The sequence below is a fragment of the Chrysemys picta genome, chromosome 1, assembly GCF_011386835.1.
Source record: "Chrysemys picta bellii isolate R12L10 chromosome 1, ASM1138683v2, whole genome shotgun sequence".
Classification (NCBI taxonomy): domain Eukaryota; kingdom Metazoa; phylum Chordata; order Testudines; family Emydidae; genus Chrysemys; species Chrysemys picta.
Window position 1 is genome coordinate 63,900,213 of NC_088791.1, and position 25,241 is coordinate 63,925,453.

The window sequence follows — 25,241 nt, forward strand, 5'->3', positions numbered from 1 at the left end:
CTTCGCTTGCAGGACCCGACTCGGGTTGAAGCTTGCTAGACTTGTGCCCCCCCCCCCTTCCTTTCCTGGAGTGACATTGCCACACTGCTTCCCCGAGTCCGGCTTTTTTCACCCCCTCTGAAGCGGTGTATGCTGCGGGGATTTTGCCTGCGGATGCAACCAATTAAGCTTGCAGCTTTGCAGGGGCTGCATGGGGAAGCACCGAGCTGGAGGTTTTGTTTGCCATAATTCGCAGGCTTCGGAAGTACCGATTGGAAGTGTGTGGGGATTTCTAGTGAGCTCATTTAAACTGACTTCCGCGGGCTTTAAACATGTTTACTCCATTCGTTAGCATCTCACCACTTCCTTCAAAGCATGTCAGATGATTAGAAAATATTATGGGAGCTCTAAGATGCAGAACATCCTCGAAAACATCCCCCTAAACTGGGGGATATGCAGCTGCTCCCGCCCCTCCAGTGTGCTCCTGAAAAATGCACATAAAATACTTTTGGAAAACCACAAAACTGGAGCCCCACGTTTTCCCGCTCTGCCCTGTGACACTTATTCAGCTTTGCGATCTCAGCTTTATATCCCACAAACTCACTTTACACCTAGCTCCGACAACGTGGTCTTGCAACAAAACCAACCAGTAGCATTGGGCTCTGCAAGTTTTGAGCATGGCTTTTTTAGCATTTGAATGGCTAGGAGAGAAAGAAAACTGCATCTCCTAAAACGTGTTCGATCCAGATGTGCACCATGTCGCTCTGGCTCGCAACTGAAAATCATATCATTTAATCTCCTTTCCAGACTATCTAAATGTACCAGGGAATTTAAAATCTGAAGGGTTTTAGGCTGGTTTAAGTTAACAAACTGTATTTAATTAGTTTTACCACATCCTGTAATCTGAATGAAATGTTCAATATTTAGAACTAGACGAGTTTTATTGTATTTATGATTCACTGAATAAATATTTGGAATCCGAACTATTAGTCATTCATATCCATTTTAATGACTGGTTTATTTACTATCAAACACAGGGACCAGTTAAGAAAATTGCTAAAATAATCACTGTTCTTGTATAGATGTGTTAAACTTTTTCATTACAGATATTTTATTTCCACAAATCTATATTGCATGCCAAAAATCTGTTGTAAAGAAATCTTTACATTTACATTTTAACAAAAGACAATTAAGTTTGGACAAATGCAAACTTCATAAAACAAAGGCAAATTAAAAAAATCAATTTGTGCCCTTAAGAGAAAACTGCAGATTACTTCCCAGTTTTTCAGTATTGAGTTTTTTCAAAAAATGTTTGTGATAGAAACTACATACCATAGTTTTATACTTTTATGATGAAACGTAAATGAAATGGGTAATTAATTTTGAAAAACCATCTTTCCACAAAGTTCACAATCGCCATCCCTGTTAACAATTTGTGTTTTCTGGTATGTTTTACTGTTGTTAGAATATGCAAATTTTCATGATGTTCTTACATAATTACAATTTAAATGACGTCTCCCTTTAATATGCAAACTAGAGTTCTCTACTTCACTTTAAACTTTGTATCATTCTGTGACGTTGTGCATATTCATTTATACTTCATGTTTTTAGGTAGCTCTTCAGTTGTTGTTTATACTTAAGGTCTATTTGGGTAGTGTCTTGTGGAGATTCTTGCTACAATAGCATGTTTTCCTGTGTTTAGGAACCAACTGGAGAACCATCTCCTAAAAGACCAAGAGGAAGACCAAGAGGAAGCAAAAACAAGAGTCCCTCTAAAGCAGCTCAGAAGGTGAGATTATGAGAGAGAGAGAGAGAGAGAGAGAGAGAGAGAGAGTTCTTAACAATTACTGTCCACTCATCAGTTAGTTTCCAAATTATTCTAGTCATTCAGCCTTTGAACTGTAGGATTTGAACCATTTTTAATAATGGAGGCCACATATTTTCTGCATTTTACCTTTGTAAGATCAGAGTTAACATTTGCTGCAGAAAGACCCTAGCACAGAACATATGAGGTCAATTTACTTTTTGTACAGTGCATACAGTATGAAATATTATCACATATTTGAGTTATTGATTGAGATCTTCTGCAGCTAGCATTGTGGTCTAGAAAGAAAATCAATATTATTAATTATTATTAGTAGTAGTATTTTCCCAGTTTGAGATTTAAATAGTCTTCTATGCACAAAAATGAAAATTCATTGCCTGTACATTTATTTACATTACTACTTCAAAACAAATCTGTCTATTAAAGCTAAGTGCTTTGTCAAACATGTGCTAATTAGAAGTAAATCCAATTATGTGTTGATAGAAATATTTCTTGAAATTTACAGTTTTAAATTGTGATGGTAAAGTAAACTGTGAGTTACAGTAACAGCCTGCTATGTATTGTTTAGTAATCACTTTCAAAGAGGTTGTTTCTTGAAACAATATTAGTCTTTTGAACCAGTCCTACAATTTGGTGTTGCTAGCAGATACATACCATAGTGGTTCTGAATAGTTTAGCAATCGTACAGGCCAGTCCAGTGAAGACAATCCTTTTAGTTCATAGATTTTAAATTGCAAGTTCAACCTGAAAAACTAGCTTAATTTAAATTTGCCAATGCTGTGCATTATATCTTGCTAACAAGGCTAATAATACATTTATATATGACATTTTTTTGGTGAACATAAGTAAATAGAAGTATGTAGTTTTGAAAATAAGTACAGGAGTAATGGTTCTGTAGGGGGGTCCACAGCAGTTAGCACTAATTTACAGGTACTAAGTTGAAAACAAAAGGTTATGAAATGTGGGAGTGAACTGTGATGCTTAAGTGTATCAGTGGGTTTTATGTTATGTGGTAAAATGTGTGTTGGAAGATGGTTGTTGGTTCATCTAATTATGGTTAATTTTTAAATGTGGTTTACTTTGTGCCTGTGGGCACTGACCATGTTAAGTTCGATAGTTTTCAGTGTTATAAATTACCATAGCAACTAGTGATAAATATTAAGTTCTTTCATGTCTGTTTTAAATGTTTTGAATATTAGCTGAAGGAACATTTTCCTACAGTGTTTGAATTTCCAATTGTTTTTTAGTGTCTGGGCTGGGAAAAAACAGTATATTCAATCAATAAACGTATACGTTCGTAAAAATTGTACTTTTCAGGTTAGATATTTAAAATATACAAAAACCACTTTGCTATCCTAATAAGTGTAGGTATTTAGGTTTTTTCTTTGTATAGTTAAAAATGTACATCAGATTCAGTATTAAACAGTTTAAAATTAATTCTTCAAAAGAGAGAAAATACATTTTTATTAGTTTGGAAAATCGAAATTTAAGATTAAACGTTTTGAATATTACTGTTGGAAGATTTCTAGCAAGAATAAAATTTTAAAGTAATTCTTCATCAAAATGTATTTTTAAAAGATATTTCTAGTAGAAATATTAAAAGCTGTTAATAAATCTGAATGATTTAAAATCATCATAAATTAGAAAAGACTTTTTTATTATACAAAATTATATATTATGCAGTTTAGTTACATTCAGATCATTTTGGTGCATGTAGTTCCTTTTTAGTCTGAATTAAGAACTGAACAAATTAATAGCACCTTTTTGATTTTCAGAGTTCACCAAGTAACTACTGTAACTAAGGCAAACTCTACAGAATGTTATGTGTAATAAAATTTGACCAAGGGACACGTCTTATTTATATTAAAAAATCTTTGATGTTTCCTTAAATATAAGTCTGATGTGTTTTTTTTTATTTTTGTGATGGAATGGTTATTAAAATATGTATCTTGGGTAAGATGCACAAGTCTTTGGTAAATATTCCAAAGTGTAAAACAGTTGTAGAACTTTTAAAAATAAGTAAATAAATAAATAAATAAATAAATAAATAAAGTAAAAGCTTTGGGATCATGTTTCAACTAGCTATTTGTTGCTCTTTTTTAAAATAGATGTTGTAATATCACATTTGACACCTCAAAGTTTTTATTTTATACAGTTTTTTTTATGATAAATCTCCTTATAGTAAACATGAATTGAAAAGTTTGCTCGTTTAAAAACAAACAAAAACTCATGGTTCAGTTGTTGTTGGTATCACTTTTTAAAATAATGAATTACAGTTGTAATTTTCTGACATATATATTAATATATATTAATTGAACGGGCTCTATATCCTTTTCCAACTCTCAAAGGCTTGCTTGTTAACTTTGCTAAAACCCTATACATGTAAACTTGGTTGCTCTACATGAAGTTGAAAATTGCTGGAATTTCTATAGAATAGTGTGTGGCCTATGGTTTTCAAAGTGAGTTCATTGAAATGTACCATAGTGTTCACAACATGTAAGATAAACGTACACCACTAGAACCCACAGAGCGGACGTGAGAAGGCACTCATGATTAATTGATCGGGTGTTCTCTTGCAAACCATTACACATAACAATTAAAAATGTATTACACAAACTGGCAGAGAGCTAAAAATACTCAGACAAGTATTGGAGCTTTGTTTTGTTATACTTTAAAAAGTAAATACCCTTAAATCAGTTGAGGCACCATTTTCCCTGTGATCATGATTCTGTGGTCTATTTAAAATTTCTTGGTGTATGGTGTTTTTTTTTTTTTTTTTTTTTACTTGCAGAGCTTGTGTTTGGACTTAGTAAACTGGCCTTGGGGCATTTGAAAACAAACTGTGCTTGTTAGGAAATTAGCAATGTGAAACTTGACAATGCATGCAGAATGTTGCAAGACCAATTGGACAGCTAATAATGTAGCAATTACTCTAATGTCAGGTAATACACACATAAAAACTGACTTGCATATAATACATATCTAGGCTTGGAAAGATAGATTTTTATCTGTAAATGTTTGTTGGTGAACGTTGATTTCACTGTTCACACACAAATCAATGAAAAATATTTCCATCAATAATAATCAAAATTTACATATAAGCAAAGTAAGAAAAATGCTGTGTGATAACTGGAGTTTGATTTAAGGATATTTACTTTGCATAATTTGATGTGATCACAATTTATGTTTGATCGGTTATAAAGCTTTATCTTTTTTAATCTCAGTGTCTGCTGTCATTAAATAATTATTGTCTGACCCTCTCATAATTTCCTACAACTGTGAAAATTTAAATTGATACAATTTTTTAAAAAATGCTTAAAACCCATGATTTTGTGCAACAGTGAAAATTTAAATAGATGAAAATAAAAAAGGCTTAGAAACAAACCAATATCAGTCAAAATTATATAAAAATAGAATTCTACCAAGCTTATACATATTTATTACATGTATTTATTAGATGAATACATAAGGTAAACCTGCATTTTACAAAAAAACACCCCAACCTCTCAGTCACTTTAATTTTCCACAAACAGTGAATGCGAATAACTTATTAACAGATGACAAGTAGGAGACAGACATAAAAGGACTCTAATCACATTGTACTAGAGTGTTTAGAATTACTCTATCATTGGAGCTTATGTCTCTGAACAAGTCCTGCTGTCATTGATTTAAACCAAAAATGGAGGTATTCTCTTTTCTAAGGTTTATCTGTTTGACTTTGCAAAAAGAACAACATATTGACATCCCTCTATTATCTTTATGGTTGCTCCATACCTATGTTTTATTTGTTAGACTGTGGTAGCACTGCTACCAGTACATCTCCATTTCCCTTATGCATTCAGGGCTTTTCTTTGTTTAGCTCCTATATTTGTGCGTGATAAAATTTCCCTTATTTGGAATGAAAAAACACACTTTTGGAGTAAAACAATAGAAATAGTTACTATGTGCCATAACAGAAAACTTCAGAAATGAATCCCAAGAAGTGCTCTTATGTCAAATTCACCTTCAATTTAAAAGTTTAGGTCCGGCTCAACTGAAATAGAGTCATTTGTTTTTCATTAGAATGAAATTAAATAACTCAAAAACGCATGAGTTGGGAAATGCACACTTTGCAAACAAAAGTTAGTGGTACTGTTTGTATCTACACTTTGTTATATGCCTTCTATGAAGAGAGGTTTGTGTCTCTAAGTTAAATAGTCAGGTGAAATCCTGGCCCTGTTGAAATCAGTGAGAGTTTTGCCACTGACTTCTTTGGGGCCACAATTTCACCCTACGTTGGTTGATGAACATCTAGTTGACCTATGAGGAAAGGTTAAAAAAACTGGCCTTGAGAACAGAAGACTGGGGGGGAGGGGGAACCTGTTAACAATCTTCAAATATATTAAGGGCTGTTGTAAAGAGAACTGTGATCAATTGTTCTTCATGTCCACTAAAGGTAGGACAAGAAGTAGTGGGCTTAATCTGGAGCAAGGGAGATTTAGATTAGATGTTAGGAAAAACTTTCTAACTGTAAGGGTAGTTAAGCTCTGGAGTAGCCTTCCCAGGGAGTCTGTGGAATCCGCATCACTGGAGGTTGTTAAGGACAGGTTAGACAAACACCTGTCCGGGATGGTCTAGGTTTACTTGGTCTTGCCTCAGTGCAGGGGATTGGACTTGATGATTTCTTCAGGTCCCCTCCAGCCCTGCATTTCTATGATTCTATGTGATGTACAAGTGGCCATTGCACCTAAAACATGGAGACTACAGCCACTGAGATGTTTTCAGTAAGATGTGTCAGGCAGGACACCCTGTTTAGCGATAAACTGGGTAAATATGACATGGAAGCTATAACAAGATTATGTCTGTTCAGTACCTCAGAGTCCTTTTATTATTGTTTTTAACGAAGTGACTTCAGTAGAGGGACACTTCATTGTGCAAGTTCTCTTGACTAGGTTCGACAATAGTGATCTTTGTTGAGAGAGCTATCAATTACTCCAGCTGACCTATGCCTCTGACACATTTTATCTTGACATCTCAACAGATCATTTTGCAAAACAGATAGAGTATACAAGATATGGATTCTGTTGCATTTGGGTTTGTGCTTGACAATATATGGATGCCCAAAGAACACTTTATATCCATTCAATTATTTACACTCATCTTGTCTTGTTAATTGCCTTCAACTACACAGTTTCAGTTTCTGGTTGGCATTGCCCACCCATGCACCAAGGACGCGCTGGTGGTGGGAAAGTCAGACTCCATTTTTGCAAGCCCAGGACAGTGTGAGGTTAGGAGCAGCTTCAAGTCGCCTTGTGCTACTGAAGCTTAGATGAATTGCAGACCTTTCCATTGACTGTTAACTGCCTTTAATATGAAAAAAGATTGAAATGGCAGTTGTGATAGCATGAAAAATACCATTTTTTCAGACATATTTTGTGCTCAAAAAGCTACTTAATTCAGTTCCACTCCCAAAATGTTTTATCACAGCAATTCATTGCTTATAATATTGCACATGAAAGTGTTAATTTAAAAAAAAGAAAAACACCCTTAAACTGCATATATGCTAATCTTCCCGCCCCTTGCTCAGCCCTCCTCTGTTTTATGTTCAGTGTTAAATGTTGTTGTGTTATGTTATATAGAGCAAAGTCATGTCTCAGCATGTTGTGTCATGTGCTGAGATATAACCCAACACAACACACCTTACTCTACATTGCATCAGAGGATTAAAAAGAAACAGCTTCCTTTGATTAAGCAGGTATAAACTGCAGTGGATAGCTGAGATCACTTGCAAGCTGCCGCCTAAATAATACTGTTTGTTATGCTTAGGAGGTTTGGTGCTCTCTCCGGATTTGTCCCTCACTCAAGACACAACAGTGTAATAAAAGCAAACAGTTAGCAGAGTAATTAGATTAAATTGCTCTAAATATCTATTAAAAAGGCAAAATAGTGCTGTTGGGTTGATGTGTTTAACTTCTTGTTAATTAAATTTTACATTTTTCCACACAATTTTATTTATTTGACAGGATCACTGCTAAATAACTAGTCATGACTCCAGGTATTTATATTGTGACAATATTGTGCTCCCAAAGTAAACTTGTGCTATATTTGTCAAAATATTAATATTAATAATAATTAAATATCCCAGTGAAAAACTGGAACTATGTTTCCTAGATTCCTTGTCTTTACTATCATCTTTTGACCATTATTTTCCTTCTTGTTTGTTCAAGAAGTGTTTTGTCTTTGCCTTTTAGAGTAGAGATAAAATGTCCATTACGGAAGTCCTTGTCATTCATCTTCTGCAGTTTAGTCTATGGAAACCTTCCTGTTTGCTTACAGCATCTCTCTGTACCAAAACATAATGAACTGGAATGCACTTCTGTTTGCCCAGCTCACCTCTGGGAAAGATTTGGTTTTGATAAGAACTATAGAAATGTTTTTCTTCTGACATGAGGTGGAAATCGTATACATCACTAACATAGTGCCTTTCATTCCAAAGGGTCCTGAAGCACTTTACAAACTGATATACAAACTATACACAGGGAACACTATCCACTACTGAATGTAGCCATCTCTGGGGTGAAACATTGTTAACAGCTCTCAGCCACACTGCATGAAGTTTAGGACTGGAAATGAAGATTGATTATTCAAAGAAATCTGCATGTACTCTTTCCAGTCAAGCTACTTTATATAGTCTAGGTCAGGGGTTCTCAAACTGGGAGTCGGGACCCCTCAGGGGGTCGCGAGATTATTACATGGGGGGGGGGTTGCGAGCTGTCAGACTCCAACCCAAACCCCCTTTGCCTCCAGCATTTATAATGGTGTTAAATATATTTAAAAGTGTTTTTAATTTATAAGAGGGGGTCACACTCAGAGGCTTGCTATGTTAAAGGGGTCACCAGTACAAAAGTTTGAGAACCACTGAGTTCAACCATTTAAATCCCTGTGTGGAGACTGCTATTCAGAAATAAACGGCTTTAATTCAGTTTATTTTTACTCACTTTATAAATGAACTAAACTGAACCAAATTAAGGCCACTCTAATTCTGACTAAATGAGGGTGTTCCATTGCAATGCGGATTTAAGTGGTGTAACTTCAAATCCACACCTTAAGTTAATTTGTATTAACTTTCCCAGATGTCCCCATGTATACAAGCTCTAAGGCTTTGTCTACACTACACAGCTTTTAGCGATATGGCTGTGCTGCTACAGCTGTGCCACTAAAAGGCACGCAGTGTAGTGCAGTGTAGCTGCTGTTTGTTTGTCGAGTGCTCCTGCCGACAGAAAACTTCCACCTACAACGAGCGGCATTAGCGCTGTCGGCAGCAGCACTCGACAAAACTTTTGCCTTTCAGGGGAGGGTGTGTGTTTTTTTAACACCTCTGAATGACAAAAGTTTTGTCTTTCAGTTGCCAGTGTAGGCAAAGCCTAAGTGTCTTAAAACCTGAAGCGTATTTCAGAGTCACCCCCAGGGGTTCTCAAACTGGGAGTCGGAACTCCTCAGGGAGGTTACAAGTTGTCAGCCTCCAATCCAAACCCCGTTTTGCCGCCAGCATTTCTAAGGGTGTTAAATATATTTAAAAGTGTTTTTAATTTATAAGGGGGGGGGAGGGTGTCACACTCTGAGGCTTGCTATGTGAAAGGGGTTGCCAATATAAAAGTTTGAGAACCACTGGGCTAGGTCAACTTACTGGGTTTTTTTAAGTTTGATTTCAAGACCTGGTTTGCTGTCGATCTAAAAAAGTTCATGTTCATTTTTTTAAGGACACTGGCAGCATGATCTTAGTTTTAAGAGTAGTAAAACCTTAAAAAACGGAGGGGGATTGTTGCTCCTTTACTAAGATGTCAAGTGTTGATTTAGAACATTTTAAACTGATCCATTCTTAAAAATTAATGCCTCAGATAGTTCAAACTAACTATGTGTCTATTGGACATCATACACTATAATTAATCTCTATTTGCGCTGTCCAGCTTATAAGGACATAATAATGAAGGGTTTGAAGGGAAACAAAAACCTCTTAAATAGCTAGAGAATACAGCAAATGTACTTCTTTAAAAAGTATTCTCATAAGAGGGTTTCACCTTACATGTAACGCTGGTATAAACTGTTAAAGAGCAAGTTTACTCTTTTAACAAGTCTAAGTGATAATTTTGCCCTTTAGGAATGTGAATTTTATTTTTCACACATTTCTTCTTGGTTAGATTTATTTCAAGGTCAGTTCGCTGCATTTATAGTGTAGGGTTTATAGGGATTGGCCCCAGTACTTTCCCAGCTCTTCTTGTGGGATTCATTTTACATGACAAGGCATTACACACATTTTACAGAGATATGCCAATAAGTGATTTATGTAATGAGACAATTGACTCCTGAGGGGAAAGTCAAATACACACACTCCTTTGAAGAAGCAATATAGGAAAACACGTATAATGTACCAGGCATACAAAAAACCCTTGATTCTAAGGAATGATTATGCACATAGGGTGAAATCCTGACCCCATAGAAGGGAGTTTTGCCATTGACTTGAGTGCAGCAAGGATTTCACCTGTAGTTCACCTACCTAACTACCATTATTATTAATCAGATATTGACATATATATGGTGGACATACTTTGTCTGTAAATAACATTTTATATGTAATTTTTCATCCAAGGATTTCAAAGTTGCATTACAAAAGTGGGTAAGTATATCCCACAGTCGCCAAGCAAACTAATGACAGAGTCCTGAATGGAATCGGTGTTTTCTCTGTTTGAGCTCCTTGCACTAATCGCTAGGCCATGCTTACATATCAGGTGCCATTTCTAGGGCACCTACTGTTGAATTTTCTTCAACCCTTGAAATAAAGACATATTTTGGAATGGTGAAAGGTGTGTTCAGAGTTTAAAGGACGTGTTTGCACCTGAAAAGGAAAATGTTACTCAGAATCAGGAAAGTATCACTAAGTAGAAATACACACATGTTCAAGATGATTTCTTTGTCAAACATGCTGGTTTGCTTTCTGAACAAAGAGAAAAAACAGGCAGACCATTGTGAATAGTCCATCAGTTTTAAAAAAGTTTCCTTCCTGCTTGAAACAAACTGTATTCTTTTTATCCCACAAGAGGGGATTTTAATATCTTTAAGTCTATGCTATGAAATATTAGAAAAAGGAATGCAGTCAAGATTCAAGCCATAGGGGAGAGAGAGACAGAGACTTAATGCCACCCATCTAATCAGTAGATACATAATTATGGATAATATTACAAGAAATATGTTCCCAGTTACCAGCACTGCTAAATAATGTTGGCTTATCAAATATGTTGTTTTTTTCACTTTACAGAAAGCAGAAGCCACTGGAGAAAAACGACCCAGAGGCCGGCCCAGAAAATGGGTAAGTATTCCATTTCTAGTCATTTGATTTATTTTTCTGCTTTATAAAACGTTTTAATGCCATTCTTTAGAAGACTATTTCTATTTCATTTTTTTTAAAAGAATGTCTGTCTCATTTCTTTCTGTTCTGTTGGGTCGAGGAAAGGGTTAAGGCAGCAGAAACCTTATCTCAACTTCCTACCTTTAGACTCTGATAGTTTGCTCAAGACACTTTACTACTAAATGTTTGCTGGCATTGAATACTTATATGTCTCTTATCAGCATGAAAAGAGTCTCAACTCTTCCTTCAAAAAAAGAGTAACAATGAGATAACTTGTTCGGTAATTGAGTAACAAAGGTTAAAGGGGGTATTATCAGGCATCAGAAAGTGATTATGAAAGGTGATAAAATTCAAATGCAGTGTGTACAAGATAAAGTTAAAAAAACAAAACCTCATTGTCTCTTTAGTAATGCTCCACAGTCCCTGGGAAACAGAGTACATTTCCCCCCACAAAATCCTTAAAAGGAACAAAAATAAAGGTTGAGTAACTTGCACCGAATGTTTCCCCTGTCTGGGCAAGCTGTATACCTCACATAAACTAGGTGATGTGTTATATTTTTCATTTGTCTTGTTATTAAATTTTAAAATATTGCTCTTTCACACTACTATTGGCTCCCTGGATGTTGATGTCAGTGATAAATGCATTTTCAGATGGTGCCCTTGATCCTCTTGTCATACAGATTTCTGGTTGCTTGGAGTCTAGAAATTCAGTGTTCAGTTGTTGAGTACTTCTTGTACATGTCCTTTTTTACTTCTCTCCCTTATACACACACTTTCAAAAGGAAAGTGATGAGAATGTCACCTGAGTTAATGGGAGAAATTGACGGTGCAACCATATGTTTCATAATAAATTCTCTATCTAGTTTTCCTTCTCCCATTACCTTTAACTTCTACATATCTGTCCTCTATTTTTTTCTATACTTCATTTTACTACCTCATCTCTTCTTCATTCCGTTATTATGTTCCTTCTTCTCTTCCCTCACTTCATGTTGTCATTTTCCCTCCATTAGCTCATTCTTTTCCTTTCCAATATATATTAAGACTGTTGTCAAGACATCCAGGCTTCCTAGAGCTAAAACAGCACCACAGGAAGCTTATAACTACAACTGACATTCCCCAAAGTGTCAGCAGCTAAGCGCAAGAGAGGAGGGATGGCTTTAACATACACAATAAAAATAGTCCTATTGTGGACCAGTGATAAAAGTGCCTGAGGATCTTCCTCTAATATTGTGGAGAAAATCAGACAGTCACATACAGTATATACTATACATGTCTACAGTATTTAGACTAGGCAAATTCTTTGTACACAGAGAAGAAGCCCATTGGCATTAGGAGATTAGATAGTTTATAAGAACTTACATGAATTGGTAACCTTCTCAAAGGTGGCTTGCATGAGGCAAACACTAAATAGCTCAGTAAAATGTATAGCAATTACTATCAGTTTCCTTATAAGGTTGTCTAGAGTTTACTAGGGCCTGAGATTGTATATGTGGATGCTAACTGAACTTGTCTAATCCTCACATTGGGTGCAGTCCCCAGGGAGGCAAAATGAATGGCTGTTTTATGAGAATAATTTATAACATCCAACCTATCTATACCACGTTTGGTGTATGCGGTTGTAGGCAGAAGGTTGTTAACTCTGTGGGAATGGAAAATGTCACAGTCTGTGGTGCTAAGAGGTGCACCATCCCAGGCATTGTATCTGGAGATTAAGCTGTATCTTCTCTGAAAAGAAAAAAAAAAGGGTATTTTTTTTATAGTTGGCATATTATACTTTTTTCAGAGTAGCAGCCGTGTTAGTCTGTATCCGCAAAAAGAACAGGAGTACTTGTGGCACCTTAGAGACTAACAAATTTATTATATTATACTTTGGTTTGTGTAGCTTATACTGGCAAGAGCGAGCAGGCAGTAGTAACAAAGAAATAAATACGGTACAGTCCTTTGGATGAAAAAATTTAACTGCAGAAATAAATTCTTGACTCTCCCATAGAGGCAGTCTTCACTCTGCAACCAGTTTAATGCTTTCCAACAATGTCACTCATTTCTTTGAAATTAGAGAGTATTTTAAAGCTCTGCAGTATTTTCTTATTGCAAATATCAGAAACGGAATCCTTTACCCATTCGCTACTGTACTGGATGGTTGTTTTTTAGTGAATTTTAGAAATAATATATGAGCATGCACCTACCAATGGGATAAAGTTGTAGACATTGGGAAATAAAAGTGCCATTTTCTCTCTCCTGCTTTTCTTTTTTCCAGCTTGAGTCAGGCTTGCAGGCTCCTCTTTACATGTGGTAAAATGGAGAGTCATATCACATTTTATACATGAAAAAATATTGTTAAATCATTAGGAGCCATTATCATACCAACAATTTTTAAGCAGTACTGTATTTGCTTGGAAATCTGTGAGGGATTCTACCTAAAAACAGATGGGCATGGCATAATAGGGCCCACTGTGTTTTAACATCTAGCTTCTGTACAGGAAACACCCCTTTTTATCACATGAATTTCATTTTGGTTTTTAAAATACATTAGTGGTTATTTTCTTTGTTAATCTAGTATGCTTGTATCAAGCATTACTTTAAACAGTTATGTATCAATTAAAATAAGGAACACGTAGATTTCCTTTGTGTTTGCGGGGGGCAAGAAATTGTATAGGACAAATATTTTTCTAAGTTTGTAACCTATTTTTGTGAGTTTAGAGGTTATGTGTCATATGTTGTTCATCAAATTGTAAAGTATTATTTCTGCTGTTTCCTTCAATATGCACATGCAGAAATAAATTAGCTAACAGACTTCTGTAGAATTCTGGTAGCCAGTCTTTCTGCCAGTTCAAATTAAGTATTTAATATTTGTGACTCACAATTTTTTTTAGAAGAAGGTCTAAATCTAGTTGACTATGAATGTATAAAACCTGGAGAAAAAAGCTGAAGTGAAGTGAGTGGAAACCTGTTTTACCAGACGTGTACAATAAACAAAGTAATATTAATATTTTTAATAAAATAACGTGTACTTTGAAAAATAGTCCAGGAAGATAAGATCCTTGTCTGTTGAACAAACAATAAGGAGTGAGTGGCTCTATAGGAAATAAATATTTGGTTATAAAGAAAAGCCACCCACATTTAGAGTTAATTGATTAAAAGCACTGAAGATAATAAGGAAGAACTAGATGGGAACCATCTTATTTGGAATCAGAAATTCAGTTTCAGTTGTAGTAGAACCCATCTGTCACCACAAGTTGCTGGACATATGTGTGCAGTACAATAAAACTTTGGGGGAGAAAATCCTATTATTTTAATAATGAAAAACATTTATTTGTATGCTTGTTACTCTTTAATTTTAGAAGTTTTGATACAGGGATATGATCTAGGTTCTTTGATGCCAGTGGAACATGCAGATGAAGCAACCTGGCTTTTTATTAGGAGAATTACTATTGTATGTGTCATAGATGTTCATAGCAATTTACAGAGATAATAAAGACATGAGGCCCCATTGAAGTCAATGGGAGTTTTGCCATTGTCTTCAGTGGGGCCAGGATTTCACCTGTGGAGCCTAAGCCTACTCACACTGGAGTCAGTGAGAAGCAGGAGTAGGTCTCCATTGCCATGTCCCAAGGATCCTACACTTTAAACTTCCACATTTTTTACATTTGTGTAAGGCTAGTAATCTGAGTGAAGTACTGTGTTGGGGCAGGAGCGGAACGGAGACTGAATAAGCAGTTATAATACAATTCATTCCAATGGATCATATTGAAAAGTCCTGGAAATTTCACAGACTTCTAGTGCTCTCAAACTTCAGTTTAATGGCGAAACCTGAAACCTCATTCTGAAGATGATGCTTTAAAAGGGTATTTAGGTTTGTCTTTCTTTTTTTCCCTCCAGATTGGTTTTTAGCATTGTCTGATTTCACCCCCACGTTGTTTAAACGGAAACACAACTTTTCAAAAGCACATAAAATAGCCAGGCATATTCCAAAGCTCAATATGCAGATGTTATAACTTTGTAAGGGGTCTGGAGTTGATGTGGGTAAGTGACTGACATAATGATATAATAGTATGAAACTATCTGGTAATGGATTGTGCAAAGGAGGGACAAAACTCCAACAATAACTTGCTTATAACAACAGAGGGGAAGTAGTTAATTTCTAAGCACAGTGCGTGCACAAACACACACACAGAACCACTGAAACACAAATAACAGATGAATGTGATTTGTTCGGATAACCTGACTTTTTCTTTCAGGCAGCTATATTTACTGCCAAATGTGCTAAAGAGTGCATTTCAAATTGGTAGCGATAAAACAAACAGAAGTAAACTCCATTTCCCTATGCAAGGGTTTGAGCTGATCTTAACATGCGTAGGTGGACAAGTCTATGTTTCTGAAGTTTAAGGGTGTAATCCTACCCCCATTGACATCAATAGAAGTTATGCCATTGACTTCACTAGGGCCAGGATTTCACCTTAAATGCTGAAAATTAGAGTAAGAGGTACAAAACTGTTTTTAAAAAAGTGAAGAAAATGATTTCTAGCTGATAACTTTTTCTCCAAATTATATAAATACATTAGAAGCAAGAGAAAGACCAAGGAGAGGGGGGGGGGACAATAACAGAAAATGTGGAAATGGCAGAAGGGATAAATAACTTTTTTGTTTTAGTTTTCATCAGAAAGTTTTGTAGCAATCGGACATCTAACTTAATGAATGCCAGTGAAAATGAGATAGGATCAGAGGCTAAAATAGGGAAAGAACAAGTTAAAAATTACTTAGACTTAGTTAGATGTCTTCAAGTCATCAGGGCCTGATGAAATATATCTTAGAATACTCAAGGAGCTGACTGAGGAGATAGCTGAGACATTAGCGATTATCTTCAAAAAGTCATGGAAGATGGGAGAGATTCCAGAGGACTGGAAAAGGGCAAATATAGTGCCGATCTATAAAAAGGGGAATAAGGACAACCCAGGGAATTACAGACCAGTCATCTTAACTTCACTACCCAGAAAGATGATGGGGAAAATAATTAAGCAATCAATTTGCAAACACCTGGAAGATAATAAGTAACAGTCACCATGGATTTGTCAAGAACAAATCATGTCAAACGAACCTAATAGCTTTCTTTGACAGGGTAACTAACTGTGTGGATGGGGGGGAAGCAGTAGATGTGGTATATTTTGACTTTAGTAAGGCTTTTAATATTGTCTCACGTGACCTTCTCATAAATAAACTAGGAAAATACAGCCTAGATAGAGCTATTATACTGTGGATGCATAACTGATTGGCAAACTGTTCCAAGAGAGTAGTTATCAGTGGTTCACAGTCAAGCTGGAAGGGCATATTAAGGGGGGGTCCTGCAGAGATCTGTTCTGGGTCTGGTTCTGTTTAATATCTTCATCAATTATTTAGATCAGTGGTGGGCAACCTGCAGCCGCACATGGCCCGTCAGGGTAATCCGCTGGCGGGCCGCGAGACAGTTTGCTTACATTGACCGTCCACAAGCATGGCCGCCTGCAGCTCCCAGTGGCCGTGGTTTGCTGTTACCGGCCACCTTACCAGAGCTGTGGGAAGCAGTGGACATCATGTCCCTTTGGCCCGCGCCGCTTCCTGCAGCTCCCATTGGCTGTGAACTGCGAACGTCAATGTAAACAAACTGTTTCACGGCCTGCCAGTGGAGCCGCGAGAGCTCCAGGGCCGGATTAAAACCGCTGGTGGGCCAGATCTGGCCCGCGGGCTGTAGTTTGCCCACTCCTGTTGTAGAGCCTTATGAATGAATCAATGCAGGCAAGACTACTGCCTGTGGACGGTCATCATTTTATCCACCTAAAGATCTTGGATGGGCTTCTATAGCTATAGTGGTCAGACCAGTGTCCTCACAATTCCTAAGCTGAAAATGTAGGCAAGTGACATGAAGTTAAGTTACATGAAGAACAAGTTAAAAGACTTAGAAAGCATCATATTTATTTATATCGTTTCCAAACAGGATGATCTGCAAAAAGTATAATCTCTCAAAAGGCTAGAATGACTGCAAAAGCAAGTTATCCAGCAACCTTTAAGATTATCTCTAATTACCGGTGAATTTTTAAAAGATTCATAATTTTGCCATTTAATTATTTTCTTTCCATTTGGCATTCTGGAGAAGGAAAACAACTTCTCCATTCTGGAAGCCAATGAATGGAAAACATGCCTTAAAAACATATTCTGCCTTGGATATATTTAGAGAGGTCTGTGCATCTTCATTTCTGTACAATCTTTGGGTAGGTCTAAGATCAGATTCAAGTAAAGGATTTTGTATGTGATATCACAGTTATCATCCCTGCTCAGAATTTTGGAGCCAAATTCTCTGCTGGTATAAGTGGGTGTGACTCCATGGATGGCAATGGAGTTCTGCCCATTTATACCGGTAGAGAATTTGATCCTATATCTTTATGGCCTACAGTTAGGGCACGTCTACATCTAAAAAGTTGCATCAGTGCAGCTGCATCATGCATTGGCGCAGCTGCACCACTGTAGCGCCAACATAGTGCGGTCTACACGGAGGGTTAGGTCGGTATTTTTCACATCCCCGAGCGATGCAGTTGTACCGATATAGGTCTGTAGCGTAGACCAGACCTTAACAAGGGCTTTTATTTATATTATCAAAAGGGTAGTTCACTGATGCCCTCTATGCCAGAATGGGGTATCACAAGATGTCCAAGTTAACCAAAGAGCAAAACTTTGCATTTCTATAGCATTTTCTATCTGAGCTTCTCAAAGCATTCATAGTTATTAAAGGGAAACTGCCAATTCAGATTGGCCCCAAACAGCAAATGTTCATGGTTGAAAGTGAGGGAAATGCAATAAGTAAGGAAACAGTATCAATAGTGAAAAGTAAGTTGACATTTTAAAATGTTTATTTTTTATAATCTCAGGTGTTATTAGTAGCATAGTAAGAAAGTTAGTGTATTTAAAAATGATTTTTCATTTGACAGTATCCCTTAATTTTCATAACACTTCTTGTCAGGTAGGTAAGTATTCCTGCATCCCCTTTTTATATATGGGAAAACAGATTCAGGAGCTACATTGCCAAAAGGGTAGCCCACTTCTTCTGAGGGCATTTTGCACCTCCAGTATGTGCAGCCACAGTTCAGTTGCAGGTACAGTTCTTACTACCTGTGTCTCTAAGGATCTGACTGCACAAATCAGTTAGGTAGAGGTACAAGCACTCAGATTTGCTCCTGCAGTTCAGTTTTTCGCCATGAAAATTTTGTGGGTATAAAAGGAGATGTTGAGCCTCAGCCCATTGAAAATGTATTCCATAGAGGTTAGGAGCCCAGATTTTAAAAGACATTTAGGTATCTAACTTCCATTGAAATAAATGGGAGTTAAGCAGCTAAATACTTTAGAAATTTGGCCCTAAGTGTCTTGCCCAGGGTCACATATGAAATCTTTGGAAGAGCCAGGAATAGAACTCTGATTTCCTGATACTTGCCTTGTATCATAGGAAGGTTGTCCTTTCTTAGTAGCTCTCACTTGTCTACAGGTTAGTTGATGGAGGGAAGCACACATTTGAATTGTTTCCCAAACCAATGCATCTGCTTGTTTCCAATTCCTATAGGCTAAAGATGCATCCAGCACATGTCTAGCTGTCAGGACAATGACGTAGGGAGGACTTGGAAGGGCCTTGCATACTCTTTGTGTACAAGATGGATGAGGGAGTGTCAGGACCAGCGTGAGTTTCTGTAACTGGGCTCTATTTTCTATTTTTCTATTTTCTAGTTTCTATTTGACGGAAGTGTGAATCCTAGTGAACTTATCTCCTCCTTACATCTTCATTGCATATAAAACTCCTGCATTTGTCTTTTAAAATGAGAAATACAATCATCAAACCTAGCTGGATAATTCCTTAAATGTTCTGAATGTAAGTAATCTATTTTATTGAGACACAAGCTGATTTTTGCTATGGACACTGGACATGTCCAGTTAAAGGCCTGCCACCAGAGCTGGCACTAGGCATAAGTAGACTAAGCAATTGTTTAGGGGCCCTGAGCAGCTCAAGGGGGCCCCCTGTTTGATTTTTTTAATTATTATTTTCATAAGAACTTGCCTGTGTTAGTATTTTACTCATTTTAAAAACTATATGTTTTCAAAAAGATCCGAAAATAAACACTCCAGGGTCAGCTTAGTTTATTAGTATGTGTTGGGGGTACGGGGGGAAACATTCCTGAATAGGACCCCCAATGGGCTAGCACCTCCACTGCCTCCCACTTCAGAAATAAAAAAGTCAACTCCTTACACCCTTGAGTATATGGGGGTGGGGGGAAACCTGACACAATGAATGGAATACCATGTGTAAAAGTGTCATCTGATGGTTAGGCTGAGAGTCAGGACTCCTGGATTCTCTTCCAGTTCTTACCCTCTATGTCAGGGGTTGGCAACGTTCAGCACGTGGCTCGCCAGGGTAAGCACCCTGGCGGGCCGGGCCAGTTTTATTTACCTGCTGACGCTGTAGGTTCGGCCGATCGCGGCCCCCACTGGCCACGGTTCACCGTCCCGGGCCAATGGGGGCGGCAAGAAGCGGCGCAGGTGAACAATGTGCTGGCTGCGGCTTCTCGCCACCCCCATTGGCCCGGGACGGCGAACCGCGGCCAGTGGGGGCTGCGATCGGCCGAACCTGCCGCGTCAGCAGGTAAATAAAACTGGCCCGGCCCGCCAGGGTGCTTACCCTGGCGAGCCGCGTGCCGAACGTTGCCGACCCCGCTCTATGTGGTATGGGGGAAGCCACTTAATCCCTTTGTGCCCAATGCTGATTTACACTATGGCCTTTAGCGGTAATGATAACTTCCTCCCATTTTATACTGCTAGAGTGGTGATGCTTAGTGTAAGTGATAATAAGGCCCTCTGTGCTTAAATTCACCCATCTGAAATAAGGAGTTTGATAACACTTACTACCAGTGATGCTTTAAGCCTGATTCTACATTCTTTACATACCCCAATTGGAGATCTGGATGCAATGCAGGTTTGAGTCTCTTCCGATGGTTTTGGGATACTTAATGTTTGGAAAATGCTTTGAGGTCCTTGAATGAAATCATTGCATGATGTAAGTGCGAGCATTATTATTATTATTTCCTATTCCTTAATCATAGGACAAAGGTTTGCTTCATATTGAAATTCAGTATTATATTTTAGTTACAGTACAGGATTTTCAACAAGAAAGGGGGATGCTCTCATTAAATACAAGCACCTGATTCAGGAAAACCAGTTTTTATACCAACAATAATGTAGTTTATATGTGTCTTTAGTTAGCATTGCCCATTTATATCCACTCAAATTTGGTACAGGTTCAAATTAAAAAAGTGTGAGGAACACAGCATGTTTACAGCAGAGCTGTTATTTTTCTTTTTCAGAACCTATGTGCAGTGTTCTTTAGATCTTAAAAGAAAAATAAAATACTGGGACAAAACCTGCCGATTGAATCTGAAAACACTAACATCACAGAAAGATGAATCCAGATCTTTACCATTTAAAGAGTCAGTTAAGATATATAATTTAGCAATTTCAGATGCATCAGTGACATTGTCAATAAAGGAACAGGATATCTGCTAAGGTCCCGGAGAATCCAAATATTTTCATTCTTCAGGGAGACTCTGTAATAGGAAGCACCAAGGCCCAGGGCGGTGAACGACTGAATGAAAAAGTCATATGTTGAGGAACTTGAAATCTTGATGTTATAGATGATAACATTTATAATGCACTGTTTGTTCTGCAATCTTTTGTCATTCTTGGTTCAAAGTGATTCTGATTTTACAAACTCTTGTCAGTATGGTCTGTGTCAGTGACTGTTGATGTAGTATAACTTCCTTGTTTACAAGCAGAAGGAACTGTCAGTCACAGAGTTATCTTTTTTGTCATTGCTCACTTGGTTTGTCCAGCTTTAACGTTCCCTTGATTTCTTGGTGGAACAGTGACCTTTATATTGTGCAAGAGCATCCTCAGGGCCACTCTTAGTTGACAGATCTGAGGAGGAGGTACTACATCTATGAATATGGCCATCTGTAGGCTTCATTATTTTTGCCCGGAGGCTGACATTGCAGAATTCAGTACATTCATGGAACATGGCCCTGGTGTGTTTTACAGTGTGGCTAGAAGGACTGTATACAAGGAGAGCTGCTTTCCATGAAGTCTTTCACATGAGCTTATTTCTGGCTTTACCTGTTGAAATAGTAGTTCATTTCCTACTCGTTGGACCTTAGGCAATTTAATACATGTATTGTGTAATTTGACATATGTTGGGGAAGAAGACTTCAAGATAGTAATTCTTTTCATAGCAATTTATGGAAGCTAGTAGTGCGTAATGTGCTCTTTTATTTTGTTTGTCAGAGTTACAAACACTTTGGGAATGGAGGTTTTTCGTAACTCTTAAATGTTCGTAACTCTGAACAAAACATTCTAGTTTTTCTTTCAAAAGTTTACCTCTGAACATTGACTTAATAAAGCTTTGAAACTTTACTATGCAGAAGAAAAATGCTGCTTTTAGCCATCTTAATTTAAATGAAACAAGTACAGAAAGAGTTTTCCTTACCTTGTCAAATCTTTTTTTAAAACTTTTCCTCTTTTTCTTAAAGCAGTTTACGTTTAACACAGTACTGTACTGTATTTGCCTTTTTATTTTTTGGTCTCTGTTGCTGCATGATTGAGTACTTCCGGTTCCAAATGAGGTGTATGGTTGATGGGTCAGTTCATAACTCTGGTATTCGTAACTCCGAGGTTCTACTGTATATTTTATTTGGACATATCATCATAAGTTTATCCTTTTCTAGACTGCCAGTCTAGGTGTCTGTAAATTGTAGGGTCAAATTCTGTTCCTAGTTACAGTGATGTACATAATAATATTAATAAGCTAAGCTTGCAGTAACCACATTAATTTTAATGGATTTACACCAGTGTAAATGACAGTTGTATCTGGCCCATAGAGGTCTGTATGCTTTAGTGTACCAATGGGCGTAGCTTACATTTTGGAGCCATTCAAATTATTAATGAATCAGCCAGGTTTAGAATTTTTTGTTTTACATCCTCTCTGTTTAGAATAACTGCTTAGCACTTAAAACTCATTAAAACTGGTAGTTCCTGTCTACAGAGAGAATGGCAACTTTATCCAATACGTTATCTTAATCCATCTTGACTGTTACATCAGTTATCCTCATAAAGATCAATTGGGAGCTTTTACAAGTTGTTATACAAACACATACGTGCGCTTCGCTATCATGATCTTATCAAAGTTGCACTGTGCTCACATATTTTTGGGGTTTCCTTAGTATTCACGTTGAATTCATTCATACTCTGCCCACTCATACTGCATTGTTTCCTGTTAATGATGCTTTGAAAAATCTGCTCAGGAACCTTTTTCCATTGTTTGTCTGATACAGCACTTGGCTTACAGCATTAAAAATTCAGAGCAAAAACACCAGACTCCTGTGGGATGCATGCCTAGATGTAGAAACAGTTTATGCCACCATTAGGTGCAACAGATGTCTCCCTGGACTGTATTGGCCTGATTTTGGAAACATTTCATTCAGAGAACTCATGATGAAGTCAATTGAAGTTTTCCAGGCATGAAACAGCTGTAATATCAGGCCTTATATGAAGGTAAAGATTGTTTTAGTAAATACTTCAGGTGGCTATGGTCAAGTAGATTGAGCAGGGGGCTGGGATCCAGGAGATGTAGGGTGAAATCTTGGTCCCATTGAAGTGAACGGTCCTTTTCAATTCATCCCTGGATTCTAGTTCTTAGTCTACCACTGACTTGGTGTGTGATCTTATGCAAGTCATTTAGCTGTCTATAAAATGAGGTATTATTATCATGCTAACATAAAACTGTGAGATCCGTTGATGAAAAAGAGTGACATAAGTGCCAAATATTCATCTGCTACTCAGTGTTTTGTTCAATGTTGAGTACATTGTGAGCATATATCATAATAACAGTTGAATCTCAATAAGTTTGGTACACATCTTACTTAGGGTAGGTCTATACTTACCTCTGGGTCCAGCGGTAAGCAATCGATCTTCTGGGATCGATCCCGGAAGTGCTTGCCGTCAACGCCGGTACTCCTGCTCCACGAGAGGAGTATGCGGAGTCAACGGGGGAGCCTGCCTGCCGCGTCTGGGCCCGCAGTAAGTTCGAACTAAGGTACTTCGACTTCAGCTACGTTGCGTATCTTAGTTCGAAGTGGGGGGTTAGTGTGGACCAGGCCTTAGGTAGTGGTGTTTTGGTTAGAGGAAGGTGAAAGCACCTCCTGCAAACAATACCCCATAAATAAAGGATTGATTAGACTTGTACAGAAATTTAGGGTGGGATCCACAAAGGGACTTAGGCGTTGCAACACTGAGCATCATGGTGCCCAACTTTTAGGCACCTAAAAATCACAGGAACAACACTGTGATCCACAAAGATGAGTTAGGCACCTAGTCTCCCTGTACAATGAATGGGGAGAGATAGGTGCCTGAGCTAGCCAGTGGGATATGCCAAAGAGAGAGGTGAGTGCTAAACTTCCTCCTTTCTCAGAGACAGGGTCCTAAATCTAAGCTGCAGGGAGGCACCACCTAGGGAATGAATTAAATGCCTGCCTTGCTCCACAGAAAGTAGGGGTTGGGGTAGACAAGCCCACTTCTAGCTCAGTGGTTAAGGTGCTTATGTAGGAGACCCAGGTTCAATTCCCTCTCTCTGCTAAAGGCAGAGAGAAGTTTTGAACAGGTGTCTCCCACGTCTCAGGAGAGTGCTCTAACCATAGGACTATGGGATATTCTGATTTGTGGGGAGGGGGAAATCTCTCTCTCTCTCTCCCCCCCCCCCTTTGTTGAAGCTGTGGCTATGTAATGAAAGAGAGGTTAGAGCAGTGGGACTGGACACAGATCTCCCACCACTCTATTACAGTCATTCATTCTCGCGCTCGCTCTCTCTCTTTCTGCCCCAATGGCTGATCCACTGTTGATAAATACTTAAATAGTCATTATAGTTCCATGGTTAAATCACCCCCCGGAGCGTTGGAAGATCCCTGTTCAAATCCTTTCTCTCCACTCTGGCAGAGAGCATGGAATGAACCTGGGTGTCCCACATCCCAGGTGAGTGCTCCAGCCACTGAGCTAGAAGTTATAAAGTAGACTCCACCACCACTTTCTCATCCAGCTGGATTTTGAATGGGACCTGATCCAGGGAGCATGTCTACAGGATCAGGCCTCACACACAAAGTCGGTGGCAGAATGCCTATCTTCCCCCTATTTGTGGAGTGCTCTGGGGCTTAGGTAAGGGATGAGCATCCAGCTGCCTAAAGGGAGGCAGGAATGTACATACCAAGAGGCAAAAATGTTGGCATCTAGGGAACTTTTACCATGAAAACTTAGGTGCCGAGTGAGTTTAGGTGCCTACAGGATTCGATGAGAATTTTGTGGATCACAATGAGGCCAAAACTGGACTTTAAATGCATAAATACCTTTGTATATCCTACCCTTATGTAACAGGCTTTTTGTTGATGTTTTTACAAAAGGATCATGTGTATCAAATACATAGTGTTGCTACTTTAAAAATTCAAATAATTCTTACTCTTTTCTAATCATTTCAGTGAAGCAGACAATTTAAAAGTCAAACTCATAACTTTACATCAGCAAAGTATTCTGTGGTGTAGAAAGATCCAGTAATGTGAATTATCTTGCTGCCTGAATTAGTGTAGCGTTCAGTTGAGGACAGACATAGGTGGGATGCTGGGAACAGTTAGATGCCACTGCAAAACACATTCAGAATATATTACTCCATGGGCCAAATTATTCAGGTCAAGGACTATGGGTGAAATTTAGGCTCCATTAAAGTCAATAGTAAAACTCCCATTGACTTCAATGGAGCCAGGATTTCACACCATGTATTTATATATAAATACCTATGGTGCAATATAATTAATATTTAGTCTCCTCTAAGTTACACTAACACAATGTCATTGACTTCAGCTTTTGTGCAGAAGAGAACTTGTCCCTGAATCTATAAACTCTCTTGGGAGAGAGAAGGTTCTTCTTTGAGTACTGGTCCCTATGTTTATTCCCATC

At 37.8% G+C, this 25,241-nt stretch overlaps 1 protein-coding gene across 5 annotated transcripts in view; it reads left to right on the plus strand.

The window, feature by feature from the left end:
• Positions 1-25,241, plus strand: part of HMGA2 (high mobility group AT-hook 2) — a 169,847-nt gene that overhangs the window by 1,624 nt on the left and 142,982 nt on the right. For 3 of the 5 annotated variants that reach the window (XM_024107617.3, XM_042852898.2, XM_024107619.3), the window contains exons 2-3: positions 1,682-1,768; positions 11,097-11,147. In XM_024107617.3, the coding sequence (XP_023963385.1) occupies positions 1,682-1,768; positions 11,097-11,147 (138 nt within the window). Of the gene's footprint in view, positions 1-52; positions 275-1,681; positions 1,769-11,096; positions 11,148-18,768; positions 18,883-25,241 lie in introns of those variants that run through there. The other 2 variants (XR_006175093.2, XM_024107618.3) reach the window with 2 other exon arrangements.